Here is a 15404-nt window from a genome sequence, read left to right on the forward strand (position 1 = left end):
ATACTAGTAAGTGAACACAAGTGTGAATCAAAACATGGTTTGCCAATCCTGCTCATCTCCTTTCTTTTTTCCCCAGTGCTGCCTTTGTCTGCTTCACCATCCACAGACAGTAGCTGTGGCCCTCTGATGGCAAAAGGTGTCCCTGGGGGATAGAGCAGGAAGGTTATCACTGCACCATGAAGATCTGTTTTTTAGCAATTAAAAATCTATTTGTCTTTCCTTTGCTTCTTTGGACATCTGGAGAGTTATGATGTTTCTGGCAAGGTTGAAAACTTATAGGTAAAAGGGGAAAAAAGTTAGGGTGAGGCAGTAAAAGAGCTACAAGGATCTTATTTCAGAAGAGGAATTGGGGCAAACTGAGAAGAACATTTACCTTCATAGCTCAGAGATTGCTCTTCAGCTGTGCACACCACAGATTGTGTTCAAGTTTGAACAGTTTCACCTGGGTTTACAACCTACAGCCTTCATTGTGATGCTGTATAAGACACATTTTTTCTTCAGGTGAAACCACAGACCACGCATGTCTTTTTAAGTTCCTGTTTTTTAGAAAAAAAGCCATAAGTCAATCTTGTCTCCTCCCACGGCATCTTCAGATTGGGAAAATGCCCAAGCTCTCTGCAGACTTCCAGGTAGAGGCTATGGACAGGACAGAGACAAAGTAAAAGACCTGCTAGGACAACCATTGCAGGCTGGGCAAGAAAAGGATACTTGGTATTGGAAGAAGTGGGTCTCAGATTATGACTATTACTCAGACAATAAGAAAACCTGCCTTATTACTAAATTATTTTGATTTTTACAGATGAGTTGGCTTTAGATGTGAAACAACAAACCACATAGAAGAGCTGGTAACAACAAATCAGGAACCTCATTTTCACAAAATACCAGTGAAATTTTCAGATCACAAGATTAGTAAGACAGAAAAAAAAAATACCAGATATTTATAAATCTGGAAAATTTATTAGCCATAAAGTGGCTAGTACCAGCTAGTTGTGCCCCTTCTAAAGGATTGAACCAAGTGGAAAACACAAGCTCTAGTACAAGGCAGAGTTATTTCATGCCTGCTCTGACAGGAAATTGCTTTTGTTTCATCTGAAGATGGCAGCTTTGATGAAGAGTGATTTTAGCAACAGGAAGCTACATGGAGGGCCCTGACCTGACATGGTAATATCCACGGGATAGCTAGGTTTTCTCTGTCAGCACTGCAGTTCTTGGGCAGGAGGTATGTTTTGGGATGATGTGATTAAAGAAGTGTGCAGTAGTCTGAGGAGTACCAATTCTTGTTCTTTTTGGCAAGGGACCAACATCTTAGGTGATACTTAACAACAACCATAAACACTCTGTTAAAGGACACTAATAATTTCCTGTGTATGTGCACATAGCATTGATGGCAAGATCCATACTGATGGATTACACAGTGCATGTGCACATATCAATCTTACCTTCTAGGCTTGGAGTCTGGCAAAAATGGTAGCTGCTAACCACAACATAACGCCAACTTCAGTACTACTCCTGCAAAACTAAGATATTTTAATGAAAAAGGTTAATTTAGAACACTGTATAATTTAAAGTGTTTTTATTACTACAGTTAAACTCTTATGCCTTAGGGTAAATCTAAAAATGTCCTGACTAGGCACTGTCAAAGAAAAAAAAGAAGCCCCCATCAATTTATGAACTGGTGACAATGACTTGACATTCCACTTTTCCAGCTGGCAAGGTCATACAAATGCTAAGTAACAGGTATGGACCTCTCTGAGGAAAGTACCGGCCTATGACCACTGAACCCAAGTCAGCTGCATATCACCAGCTACCTTCTAAATCATAGTGTGTGTGTCGCTGTACTGTTTATCATCCAGTCAATAACCAGTGCATACCTGGCAAGTGAAAAACCAGGATTTGGGGGCAGAGTATTTTTCATACATGCCCCTCAACACAGCGCAGCACAAGTGTCCATATGGTTTCTGACCATGACCTGCAGCAGAAGCAGCGCTTCAGGCTGCTGCCACAACGTTTGGACGCACCAGTGCTCAACTGAAGGCATTCAATGCACACATGGTACAAAAAGGCTCCTTTCGAAGCCCCGCTCGGTTCGCGGGCAGGCTGCGCGGCAGCGGTCAGGGCTGAGCAGCACCACGGTACCCCACTCCTTCCCCATCTCGGCCCTCAGTGACACCCAGCTCCCGGCCTCAGCCGGCGGGGCCTGGGGCTGTCCCAGCTCCGCAGCCGGAAGGAGGAGCCCCGGGGCGCGGCGGCGGGAGCGCGGTGGGGCGGTGTCCCGGCCCCGGGGCGGTGCCGCCCTCGGCGCCGCTGGAGCAGCTGCGGCGGTACCGGGAGCGGCTGTCGGGCAGCGGGCGGTGTGTGTGTGTCTGTGTGTCAGTGTGTTTGTGGGGCGGACAGCCATGCGGCGCTGGAGGCTCCTTCTCTTCCCGGTGCTCCTCGCCGTCCTGGTCTCCGTCAGAGGTGAGGAGAGGTGGGAGTTGAGGAGCGGTCCTGCCGCGGCTCGGGAAGGGAGCGCTCCCCTGCCCCGAGTCCCTGGGGCGGGGGCCGAGCGCTGCCGCTCCGCACGGTGCGGGCCGGCGACGCGGTCCCGGGACGGAGGCGGGCGGGTCCCCGCTTGGCCGTGTCTGCCCGTGTGTCCAGAGCAGGGAAACGGCGCTCTCTCTCTCCAGCCCTTTTTTTTTTTTTTTTTTTTTTTTGGTAAGTTTCTTCTCATTTAACTCGCTGGAAAAGTATTCCTGAGCTTTCCGCCCCCTTCCACACTGGAAACTGGCTGGTTTAGCATCTGCGGTCAATACGTCGTCCTCGCCCCAGTAGGATGCAGGGGGGTCCTTGAAGTGGGTTTCAGGTCGTGGGGAGCTCGGCTGGAGTGCGGCTTCCATTTTAGGAAAGAAAGCGGAGTTACGGCAGTCCCAGGGCATCGGAGAGTTACTCACCAGAAAGTCTGCCGTCACACGACAGCCTTTTAAAAAATAAATATGGTAAAACCGCAGGGTAAAACACGCTGGTAGTTTCCCTGAGAAACTTCACGTTCCTTCAGTATTTATCAGGGACGATTTTCCTGAACCCTGATCAGAAAAGTGTATATGTAATAGCACATTGGTATTTGGTAAAAAGAAACATTTGGAGGTGGGGAAAGTAGCAAAGTACGAAGTTTTTTTTTCCAGGCGGAGGACTGCTGAACTGGAATATGCAGCCCATACTGTCATTTCCCATTTATATGACTTGTTTCTAAGACATCTGTTTCTTCTTTTGCTGTGTTAGTAAGCACATTTGCTGCTATGTTTATGGTATTTTCTTTCGGGTACTTCATAAAACCAACACTTGTAATCTTAAATATCTACCTTTTCACTGTAGAAGAGAAGGAAAAATACATGTTCCTAACATTGATTGGAAGCTGTAGATAGTGCACATGTGATGCCAGATAAGCAGTTTGACAGCAAGCCTGCTTGAATTCAGTTCTGCTGTGGCCCTGTTGTGGTCTTGACTTGTAGGTTAGCAAAGCTGAGTTCTTGGAAAAATAGTACCATTTTTACAGAAACCACCTTTAAAACTGACAGAGGACTCAGGCTGCTTATATTTATCATCTTAGTACTTGTGTGGAAAAGTTCCTCCTTACTAATGCAAGCAGTTCTCACAGTCATGGACAGCAAGATCTTTGCTGTGATGCTCTTAATAAATGGAAGTATTTTGGGCCACTGAGAAATAGTCTTCCTAAACTTTTTGCCGAGAAGTATGGAGATGTAAAGAGATGTCTGGATTCTGCTTTACTGGAGGGAAGGTGCACAACAACTGCCTCTAGGGGTCTTGTTTTGAATTCTGAGGAAAACGATACTACATTTTAAACAGATTATTTTAGAAAGCTAGTTAATTTATATGAGCACTGGTTAATGTCAATAATGCAACTGAGTAGATAGGTTATAATTAGTTTGGACACTTTTTCCTTAAACCAAACATGTAAGAATTTGAGAACTGCTGAGAATGTCAGCCTGGGGAGGGTGGGGCCCTCCAGGGGAATTTCAGATTTGTGCTTGTGCAATCTTAAATGACAAAGGCAAAACCTGAATTTCATGCTTTTGAAAATCTTAATTTTACTGTTGGTGGGCTGTCTGTAGCCTGAATTTGCAGAACTCATGTAGAAAGTTAAGTGTCTTGCTTTACCAGCTGTTCAGGTGTCGTGCAACTGTGTGGAGGTGAGTGGTTTCACTGGCACTGCCTGCTTTCACGATTCAAGCAGAAGAATCTGTGCTCCAGACTGATAACTTCATATTGGATCATCCACTTTAGGCACAGGAAAGTTGTTAGTGTGAATAATAGTGAAACCAATATTCAACATATCAACAAGGATTTGAATGCATTATTAAGCAAGGGTGAGCGGTGTAATTTGAACTTGCTTGGAGAAAGAGCTCACGGTTTTAACCTCAAAGCTGGTATTCAAGTGTTGTCTCATGTGCCAAGTATGAACACTGCCAGTCTGGCAGAGCTGGAGCTTAGGTACCATTGGGGCTGTATCCATAGGGAGGTTGAATGCGAGTTTTTCTATCACCAGTTTCTATAGGCAGTCTGACATCTTGCCCCTGCCTGAGGAGTGGTATCTCTCTGTTTCTCTTCCTCCTTTGTTTGGTCTGGTGCCCATCGAGGCCTGCACTGAGATGATTCATCTTGGTAAGTCAGCAGATGACTAATCTGCATTGAGTTTGCTCTGCGGAGTGTTTGATGGATGTTCTTGCCAGCACAAGGGAGTGGCAGGGCCTAGCATGGGAGAGTGGAAATGAGGTGGGGACAGGGGAGGAAAGGGTAGGAGGCTTCCTGCTGTGGCTGGCTGTGAGGTAGGAGACCAACTCAGCCATCTTACACCTGCAAAATCATCAGGTTAGCCCACTGTCTGATTTGAGGCATGTGGTTTTCAAAATGCAGTGCACGAAAAAGCATTAGGCAGCATGACTTCTGTACAATGTATATGAAGACCACAGCAGATGAAGAATCAAACAAAAAAAAGCCTTACATGATACTCCATGTATGGATTTGATGATCTTAGAGGTCTAAACCAACCTCAGTGATTCTCTGTGATTTTGTGCATGATGAGCAGCAAAAAAACTGCTGCATTCAGACACAAGGCTGAAAAGTCTCCCATATCTACTGGAGAAAGATCAAGGCATGTAAAGCTGTCTGCATACTGAGGACCTGGAGTTTGGGCTCTGGGATATATGGTTTAAGTATCTGTTGCAAGAATTGGGTAGAGCTTGTTGCTTGAAACACATTTGCCAAAAGGACGCCCGGAGGTGAGCAAAATACAGGCTGGAAAATGAGGTACCCATGTTGTAAGATCAGTAGCCTGGGGTGAAATGTAGGTGGAGATCCCTTCTTTCTGAGACCTCTGTAATTAGAGGGCCCTGAGCAAGGGAAGGAGCACTTGTGCTCCTAACTTCTTGATGAGGCAAGTCGGTGTTGAGAGAAATGACTAGTTGGATGAAAGATAGTGAAATGATCCCTGTCTGTAATGCAGTAGATGGAGCTTTCAGCGGGAACAGGGAGGTGCTGCGAGGACTCCTGGAGACTGAGCTCTGCTTTGTGGGCTCTGGAGTTGTTTGCCTTTGAAATCTGATTTTATAAACCCAAACAAAACCACCACAAATCACCACATAGTTTTCATTGGAACAATTTCAGTAGCGGTGCTAGAGTGCATACATGGCAGCATGAACTTTAAAAGTGCAGCACATGTTTCTCCATCTTTCTATATTCTCTAATGTGAAATAGCTAATAATTATTTTATGTGGTGTTATATAAAATGGCTGCTGCACTGTTACGTCACTGCAGCAACCCTTAAGCTTTCCTTAGGCTGTAACTGCTGGTTACAGTGATTTAATTTGGCAAGAGTTAAGTGTGACTCAGCCTACTGCCATCCAGCCAAGACCAATTTCAATATTTTCCTGATGTTACTCTGGTTCATATGATTGGGTTGCCTGTGCTTGAGACTCTTGCCTGCTTTAACTCTTGCTGTCTTGAACTTCTCACTGCAATCACCTTGTATTTCATCAGGTGTCATCTGTGTTAGTAAAATGCAATAATAATAGTACTCTCTGGTTAAGATCATTTTGACAGGAGTGTTCCTCTTTCTTCTAGCCTTTTGCAAACTGCTTTTGCATCCTCTGGCACAGGAACCTGCTCTTCGGAGTCTAGTAAAAATGTTTTGAGAGAATGTTACAAACAAACCAGTCTCAGCTCATGGAACTTTTACTTAATTTAGCTTTCTGTCAGTTAATACAAATGTCTATTCATGGATTTGGGAATGGAGAGAAAAAAAGTGATGCATCAAACCCTAAAGGCCCTCCCTCTTCCCTGCTTTTATTTTAAGCCCAAACAACCCTACCCACTCTGTATCAGCTTCCCTGCTTTTCATTGCAGGTTGTGCTCAGCCCATCTTCTGCTCCTTTGCTGGGGTTAAATGCAGAGCAAGAGGGTTGTAATGAGCTTAATGGTGTCTTCCTGCTGCTCCTTCATGCTGATCTTCCTCTGCTCCTCTTTGCTTTTCGGTGTCCCACCCTCTATGAGGGTCACTTGTGGTCCCTCAGGGCTGTCACTGTTCTGGTGTGGGTGGCCCTGGCATGAGTGGCCGCACTCCCTCAGGGGTGTCTTTGCCACGGTACCTCCAGGAAGTCTCCTATTGGCGTGGAACCACTACTGCCCAGAGCACATCGACAGCCACATATTCCCTCTGCAGTCTCCCTCTGTGAGTCTCTCAAACCATGTCTTCGTGTGTCTCCTGTCCCTGCTGGTTGACTCTTTCTGTCTGCTCAAGCAGGAGTACTCTGTGCTCCCATGACCCATTGAAGGTTTGGTGTGCACTGGCAGTGTCAGTGCCACGGTGACACGATTGTAAGTGGCACAGGGCTGTTCATGGCCTCTTCCCAGACAGGGCAGCCTGCTGCTGAAATCCTGCCAAGCCCATGTCCTGTACTTCATTGAACCATACAATAGAATCACAGGATGGTTTGGGTTGGAAGGGACCTTAAAGATCATGTCGTTCCAATCCCCTGCCATGGGCCTGGACACCTTCCACTAGACCAGGTTGCTCAAAGCCCCTTCCAGCCATGCCATGAATACTTCTGGAGATGGAGCATCCATTCAACATGCTCTTGAGCAGCATGTACCCAAGAATTGTTTGGACATAAATCTTAAAATACTTATATCTTGTGTCTCCAAAACACATGGCATGGTTTTGAAGTAAATTATTTATGGTACATAACAGCACATAACTAATTTCTTTTTCATTTTCTCAAAGGCCACCTAGTAGGTAATTCCTGGTCCTCAAGTGATAAGGACTTCTTCCTTAGAGATTTCAATTGCTGCAGAAGGATAGACACAACCTCGTGTCTCAATTCTGGTGTCCCAGGGGCTGGCTGGTACTCTGTCACCCAGTTGAAATTGGGATAAATGCCTTTCTGCAGGACTGCTATGATGGGTTCCTGCATTTTTGTTAACTGGCTCCCCCCCAGCTTCATAGAGTTGAGGTTCCCTCTTCCTGGAGTGCAGTTTTGAGTGAGACATTGTACAGGTCTACCTTGCCAGATGCCAGGGGATTAGAAGGAATATGATACACCCGCTCTGCTCTGCAGTCTTCCCCTCTTTCTTTGACAGCTGTGGTTTCGAAATGATTACTGCTGAGACTAGTCAGGGCTGCATTCTGTCATGCCAACACACACATATGTTTGTTGCATCTAGGGTGCCACCTATGTTACCTTTCCAAGAAGAAAATCTTCTAGCAGCACTTGTCTGAGTTTGCTGCTGCATGGACACACCTCCTACTGGTGTTGTGAAGATAAAGGGGGCTGATCTACTTGCCAGGCTTCTTCAAATTTCCTTTTCTCCCATCACGTCTACTGCTTCAACATTTGTACTTTTCATGCATGTCCTATTATTCCACTGATCTCACACAGCCTGACTGCTTGCACTATGGCTTCCTGAGACAAGTCCAAGCTGTGTTTTCTGCCTCAGTACACAAGCAGAACTTTCACAAACCTACCTGGCTAAAAATAGTGGCTTTTTGTGCCCACACCATAAGCCTCTGCTGTCAAGTCTGGCTAACTGGTCAGCTTGGCTACTATGTTTCTTAAATTGCCTTTGAATTTCAGATATTCTTATTCACGCCATGTGTTCAAGTAAATGTTTTTCTGAGTAGCTGTTTTATTACTTTCATTCTCCTGATGTTGAACGTGGTTTTTCTCACTGCTGCTGGTTAACACGACTCCAGTTTTGAGCCATCTCTGCACTGCATTACTTATCACTCAGGAGGCTGTGTACATGTATTCTCAGGGCCACTGGGGCTCCCAAGCATGTTCTAAGGGGAACAAAGGCTATTGCTTCTGCAAATTCATGGCAGCCTCTTCAGCATATAACTTGTCGTATGCGGGGGCATTTTGTAGCCAGAGTTCAGCCTTCTTTGTGTTGATTTGCTGGCTTCAGATTAATCAGGTTGGGGAAAGACAGAGATTACCTGGTGCCCATTGCTTAGTACTGTCTTGAAGGTTTTTCCTTTAATCAATATGTCATCAATACTGTGGAAAAATTCTCCAGAGATGTTGCCTTGAAGCTTTGTGGATGATGCCATGGAAGATGGTAGGGCTGCGTTTCTACCCCTTGTAACAGCCAGTTCCAGATGTATTGAACACCATTCCAGGTGAAGGCGGTTGGGGTCTTGTTTCTTCAGCAAGAAGGATTGAAAAGAACGCTTTTACAACACCAGTTGCAATATACCAGGTATATGTTTTGGCTTCTGGTGCATGTAAGAGCTGTAGTGGGCCTGGAACTCCATCATTCTAACCTCTGACATCTGCTGTTTTCTGCCACTCTCCAGTGTGCTTCTGGACAGGCTGAACAGCACTGTCATAAGGTAAATGCATTTTTAGAGTCTCCCTTCCCTTGTTTTTCCAGAGAGTCAGCTGCTAATTACTTTTTAAATCTCTTCCATGTCCCCTTAATCAGTTCAGTACCTCTTTCAGCAGATTATTTGCATAGCTAAGGTAAGAGCAACTGAGTCTGAGTACCTGCAACATTGCTGGGGTGACTCAGTAGGAGTCCTGTAGCTGGTTCCCTCCAGGACAAAGCACACTGCCTGTACCTATAATGCCTTCATGCCTCATCTGTCCATCAGCAGTGGTCAAGAAAGTCAAGCCCAAGGAGAGTAGGGGCAGTGGCAACAGGTAGGGACTACCAACCTTGTCTCTTCAAACTGAGGCTCCCTTGCACTAGAGGTAGGCAGGTATCTTCCCCACTTACTCTATGAGTAACTACTCATTCATCACTGCTACAGGGCAATAAGGTGCACTGAGCATCGGTATCCTTTAGGACATGGTGTAGATAGAGCCAAGTGCGTGGCCACCTTACCGAGACAGCCCAATAAATTCAGTTGTCTGCACCTGCTGGTGCACTAAATTCACATGGATTGTCAGAACAAATGTGGCCCAGAGGCTGGGGCAGGAGAAGGCAGTGGTTGAACTCAGTGCCAGCTCAGCCCTCTACTCACAACTCTGTTACCCTGACACAACTCCAGCCAGCAATGCTGCATCCCTGGAGGACCTTCCATTCAGTTTGGTCATACCCTCTCTTTTTCCATTCAGGAGCATCTGTATGGAAGAGTAAGTCCCAGCATCCATGACAGGGGCGTACAGAATTCCCATTTCCCACAGCACTGATGGGAACTTGGTATTACCCCCGGACTTGCTGCTAATGCTACAGCATGCACCCTGCAAGTTATTCCCCACACAGTGAAGCAGTGTTCCAGCTTGTGTATCTTGCCCTTTGCCTGTCTGTCTGTTATTTTATCAGCTGCTGCAGAAGGTCTCTGTGCCACCTTGCAAAAGCATAGAGAGGCAGCAACAGCAGCATTGAGACAGCTTTTCTGCAGACTCAGGACCCATATTTCAAAAGCTAGTGTTTGGAAGGTTGCTTGGTATCATGCAAGGTAGTTTTAGTTTACTTTTCACTGAAAAAGGAAGAATTGTTTCTCTATATGTTTGTAAATTCTAGTGTGGGAAGGATTTCCCAGCTTGCTGCAGAAAATTTGTTGCTCCTTCCACAGGTACAGTTTTCGCCTGAAAATAAATGCAGTGATAGTCATCATAAACTCCTTTTAAGCTGGTTTAGTCTCTGCATTTGATGTGACTGTGAAGCCCAGAATAAGAAGATGCACAAGATTGTTTTTACAAAGAATTCCAAGAAGTCATAAGGCAAATTCCTGTGAAAGTCCAAGAACTTATTTCTTTGTGGTGTAAGGCCTGTTTACAATAGTTTTTCTAAATATTGAACAGGTTTTTTAAATATAGGACAGTTCCTTTAAAATATGTAGTTGACATGTCAAATGCAGGAGTCATTCAGATGTGTTTTGGGAAAAATACCATTTTGAAAGAAAACATTTACATTTTAAGTCAGGTCTGATCACACAACATCATTGGCTTTATAACAAATGCATTTGGTGTACTTTGTGCACATTTCAGTCACTTGTGAAGCATCCACATACTATAAACATCTAAGAAATGGCGTCTTTAACCATACTTGTAAAATGAAGGCCTCTTGACTGGGACAACAGTTTGTTAAATGCAGATGTTAATTCTGCTCTACTTTTCTCATAGCTTGCATCCTGTAAAACTCCCATTGGATCTCTTCTTGCTTCCAAATTTTTCACAGGAAATGGTATCCATTTCTTGATGTGTGTGAAGTATCCAGAAAGCTCATTTCAGTCTGAGCCAAAGAGTTTTAATCATGGTAAAATAAAAACTTTGGTTTTAGGATAGCAGTTGTTCTTTCATCAGTTAAAAGTAATAACTCAGTATACAAATTAATCTTTCCATGAAATAGAAGTTCTTTTTGATTAAACACTCATCAATTTAATTGATAAAAATCTGGTTTTAATTATAAAGCTGTCTTTGTATACTTTTTTGCTTAACCACAGAAAAATGTTGCTTGTAGATTTTCTGTTTGTGAAGAAGTCCAATATTCCGAGGAAAACATAAAGTGAAAATTTTTTCACCTCTGATATTTCCAGGAAAGCAAATCCAAGCAATATTGGGAGGACTACTGATCTTACAACTGACATAAAAATACTACGCTCTAAACCTTCCGTGTTTGGAAGAAGTGCAGTTGGAATGTTTAGACTTATATTTTACCAATGCGTGTTTGTTCCCTGTGATTTGGAGGAAAAGACTGAACTTAGGTGAAGAGGAAAGGAGTTAGTGGTGATAGTAGGGGTAGTAGAAGTGAGATGTGGTGAGTAAAAAGTGAGGCGAATGTGTTGGGTAGTATACAGTGTTTAGTACAGCTGATGCTATTGTTGGACAAACCAGACAGCTCTAGAGTCACACAAGTCCTTGTTAAATTTAGAAACAAGAAATTTCAGGATCAGCTTTGGGGGAGGGGCTTGGAGAAACCTATGCAGAAAGCTTTTAGATAAGGCTGTCTTTTTTTTTTACATTTTATATCATTATCCTTCCATCTGCTCATTCTTCCCTCACCTCCAGCTATCCATACCTGTCTGTATTTTTTCTCCTCAACACCAGAAATGCCTTCCTGCCTAGTCTGTGTTTCTCATTCCATCCGGGATGCCAGGCATCTTGCAATTGGATCCCAAATTCATTAGTTGCTTCACCCTCTATTCCCTGCTCTCTCCCAACCCAAGTTGCAAATGGTTATAGAGATATCTCTTCTTCACCTCAGAGCTGTCGCTGCTTGTCTTAGCCAGCAAGTTTGCAATCTGATTTACAATATTCTTCTTCTCCTCTGTTCTCACAAAAACTTTTCAGCTTTCCTTTTTTCTAATTTGGACATCTGTAAAGGTCAGCTCTTTTCTTCGTATACTAAGCAGAGATGTGGAACTTTTTCCCCGAACTTCAGGCAAGACTTGTGATTCTTGTGTGGCTGTAGTGAGCTGACAACTCCTCTGCATCCAGACTTCTCCCTCTCTCTCTCTCCTTCCTCTTCCCTGCCTGCTGTTGCTTCTACTCTATCCCTTGGACGTGGCCATTGTATCTTTGTCACTGGCTCCATTGCCAGTCCTATATCCTGGTACAGCTCCTGCAGCTTGCAATTCTTACCTGTCCTGCATCCATTCCTATTGCTTTCCTGTGGTGTTCTATGAAATGATTAAATTTCTAATAAATGAGCAAATTTATAGTGCAAACTGAAGTCTGGCGTGTGTAATGGCAGCCTGCAAGTGATTAACACTGGAACATAGAATGTAATTTGATTTTAGTGATACAGAATCAAAGTGAAGATGATGAAATTAATTCTTAGAGTGGACATGGAGAATTCTTGTTAAAGGTTTTGTCTAAATATAACAGTAGTACTTTCACAAGATGCACTTGAACTGGAAATGCTTACAGTTCCACTGTGAACGCATTCCAGCTGTTTTTCTGAGCTCATGAACACGCTGAAACTACTAAGAACATAGCCTTGGTACAAAAGGGAAGATTTGCCTTTTTCCTCAAGTACTGAAGGATAGGAAGTTAAAAGAAAACGTCTTGACCTTCTTTTAAGAAACAAAACTTACACCATGTTTCTAGCTTGCCATATATTTGTGCCAACTCCTAGGGTTTGAATCATTGCAAACACTGTGCTGAGTCTGGTTTCCTCAACCCACACCTTCCCCACAGGAAACCCTTGTCATAAAACCCAAAGTCTTCCTCTTCATTTTAGCACAAGAGGTAGTAGCTTATGTCAAGTACACAGATTGAAAAGCCTGAAGAGTCTTTTTAGCCATAACTGAACAAGCCACAATGAAAATAAAGAGTCTGGAAAAACAAAGTCAATTTTACTGTTCAGTTAATGTTTCTGGTTAGATTACAGATTTTGTTTGGACTTTACTATTAGTATACAAACTGTATTGAATTGGTAAGGTGACACTGAACCATGCCATAAATCAAATCCCTCCTGATGGGAGAGAATTTTCTAAAAGTCCTTGCAAGGAGTTTCAAAGATAAACAGAGACTTTTCCTGGAGTTTCAATGCTGCCGGATAGTTGTTTATTAAGTCTTACCAGAGGAACAGAGCCACTAGTGTGACCCAGGCATAACACAGAGCACAGAAAAGTAGGAGTGAAGTCTAATTATCAAGATTTACACAGCCTTTTAAAGATAATTTAACCAATAGTTACTGAAAACATAGATTATTTTCACTTTCCTACCAATTATTCAGTAACATGGGCAGGAACTGTGGAATTTTCTATCCAATAATTCCACACTACTTTTACTACAGAACATGGAGTAGTAGAAGAAGGAGAAGAAAGTTTGGAGAACAGCAACAATCCTCCATTTTGATATTTTTTACTCTTATCTATTTACTACAAAGAGAAGCCCAAAACCTCTAAAATTTTTCACCCTGTGACAATCTTACATAGTAATCTATCACCTGATTCACACCACTGTATTTTCTAGTTCTTGCCTGATTGTGGGTAACTTTTTCCAAGGTTTGAGGCTAAAACAGTGTTGTTCAGGGGGGTAAGAACCCTTAAAAACAGGCAGAGAAATATTCTTGGCACTCTGGGTTCCTACAGTAAGGAAGGTAAAAGAAGCAAGCTGTGAAGTTGTCAGCTTAGGAGTATCAGCAGGCATAAGAGTTCTGCTTACTGTGAATCCTCACATCAATGTGCTGCTATAAAAATAACAGTATTCTTGATCTGGCTCTGTACGCATTGCAAGTGTATATTTCAAATAAACTTTATTTTAAAGAAGGAATATATAAATGTGTTAGTTGGTTAATTTGTCTATTAATTTGTTCAGCATAAATTAAAATTTAACTTTTTGCCTTGATCAGAGTGAGGATTATTTACCAGTCCAGCAGTTGAGATTTTGGGCCCAATGCCTGTACCAATTATTACCCAGAGTCTGCTAGATCACAAATTTTGGTTTCTTAGTACTTCTTCATTTCTTGTGGTAAAATTTTACAATGTTTCATCTAATGCAGGTTGCCCTGATCTTTTGCCCCCTGAACCTTGCTGCTGCACTTTCTTTTTTTTCCTCTGAGCCCCCCACCACACCGGGATTACTCTTTCTTCCATTCCTCCTTGCCCCAATCCAAGAGGTTACCAGAGACGCAGAGTGTGAGGATGCAGACCCAACAAAATGCTGGTGTTTCCCGACTGTTGTGGAGTGAAGCCTTTAGTCTATCATGTTACACATTTCATCGCTGTATAAAGTGTTTTGCTGGTTTGGGATGAGCAGAGAAAGCATGCAGCCCTTGAAGTCATGCCCCAGACATCACACGATTGCCCTGAAAACACTTCTCCCTTGCTCTGCACTAGACTGGGCAGGGTACTGAGCTGTAGAAATGCGTGTAGAGGTTTGACTGCTTGTGATGTGGCCACTGTTTTGAAGTACACACTTCAGGCCAAGAGGTTTCATGGATGTCAGTCAGAAAGATTCTTGTCAGGAACTGCTGAAGCTGTTGCTAGATATAAGGGCAGAAAACCTCAAGTAGTAACAAGATTCTTTGAGACTGGAAGAGGGACAGGTGCTGACATACTGGCTTTGACCTTTGGAGGATGTTATGAAAATTGGCAACATGCCCTTGCTAACTGAGGAGGGGGGCTAGGATGCAAAATGCAGAATCACAACAGTAAATACTTGTATGCATGAGGTATTCTAGCCAAATTGGGCTGTCCTGAATTTGGTTTTACACATGGTTCTTTTAGCTTTCAAATGTTGAATATAAGACAATTTGACTAATTGCTAGACACCCACAGTACTGTATACTAATCATACTAAAACTTGGAAAGCACCGATATTTCTTGCTGCTTTTCAACTAATCCAGACATTCTTGGAATCAGATTCACTTCAGTTAATTATCTATGATGCCAGCCAATACTGGGAGGGTTTTAAAGAGGTGTTAGAGGGGTTAGGGTGCTGACATTATGTTGGTTGCCCAGGCATATATTTTATTAACTCTAAGCTTCTAAGAAATAAAGTTAGTATTTACAGCATCAAGCTGTCCTTTGGTTTCCTTTACTTAAGCATCATCAATACCAAAGTGTCCAGTAAAATTCCACTACCACATTGTGTTATAATTTAAAATGTGAACTAATATACATTAACAAATTAATATACTTTCATCTTACAAAGACTGATATAATAGCTGGGGAAGGGAACTTATACAACAAGAGTAAATGTGAGCCTTGTGGTCAGAATGCACCTGGTTATGAAAATTTAGGCTATGTGAGTAGTAGCTGCAAGGCTTGTCAGCTTTGTGAAAGCCTAAAGTCCTGTCTGTTGAGCAGCTTTGAAGCTGTAGACTGTAAGCAACATATAATTAAAGAATTTTGGTATCTTAGGCTTACAAAAAATGAACTACGGACATTTCTTACGCCAAGACAGAACTTCAAAAGTGTCTGAATGCAAAGCAGGTGCGTAGTGCCTGCTTGATCT

The 15404-nt window shown here is 43.2% G+C and overlaps 1 protein-coding gene across 2 annotated transcripts in view; it reads left to right on the top strand.

Moving 5' to 3' along the window:
- The first annotated feature begins 2256 nt into the window (after window positions 1-2256).
- CD99 (CD99 molecule (Xg blood group)) overlaps window positions 2257-15404 on the top strand; it is a 31455-nt gene continuing 18307 nt past the window's right edge. Inside the window, exon 1 of one of the 2 annotated variants that reach the window (XM_069007222.1) lies at window positions 2257-2457. In XM_069007222.1, coding sequence (XP_068863323.1) covers window positions 2397-2457 — 61 coding nt within the window. In that variant the 5' untranslated portion in view covers window positions 2257-2396. The remainder of the gene's footprint in view (window positions 2458-15404) is intronic. The other variant, XM_069007212.1, reaches the window with a different exon arrangement.

This window comes from Aphelocoma coerulescens, chromosome 1 (genome assembly GCF_041296385.1).
Source record: "Aphelocoma coerulescens isolate FSJ_1873_10779 chromosome 1, UR_Acoe_1.0, whole genome shotgun sequence".
Lineage (NCBI taxonomy): Eukaryota > Metazoa > Chordata > Aves > Passeriformes > Corvidae > Aphelocoma > Aphelocoma coerulescens.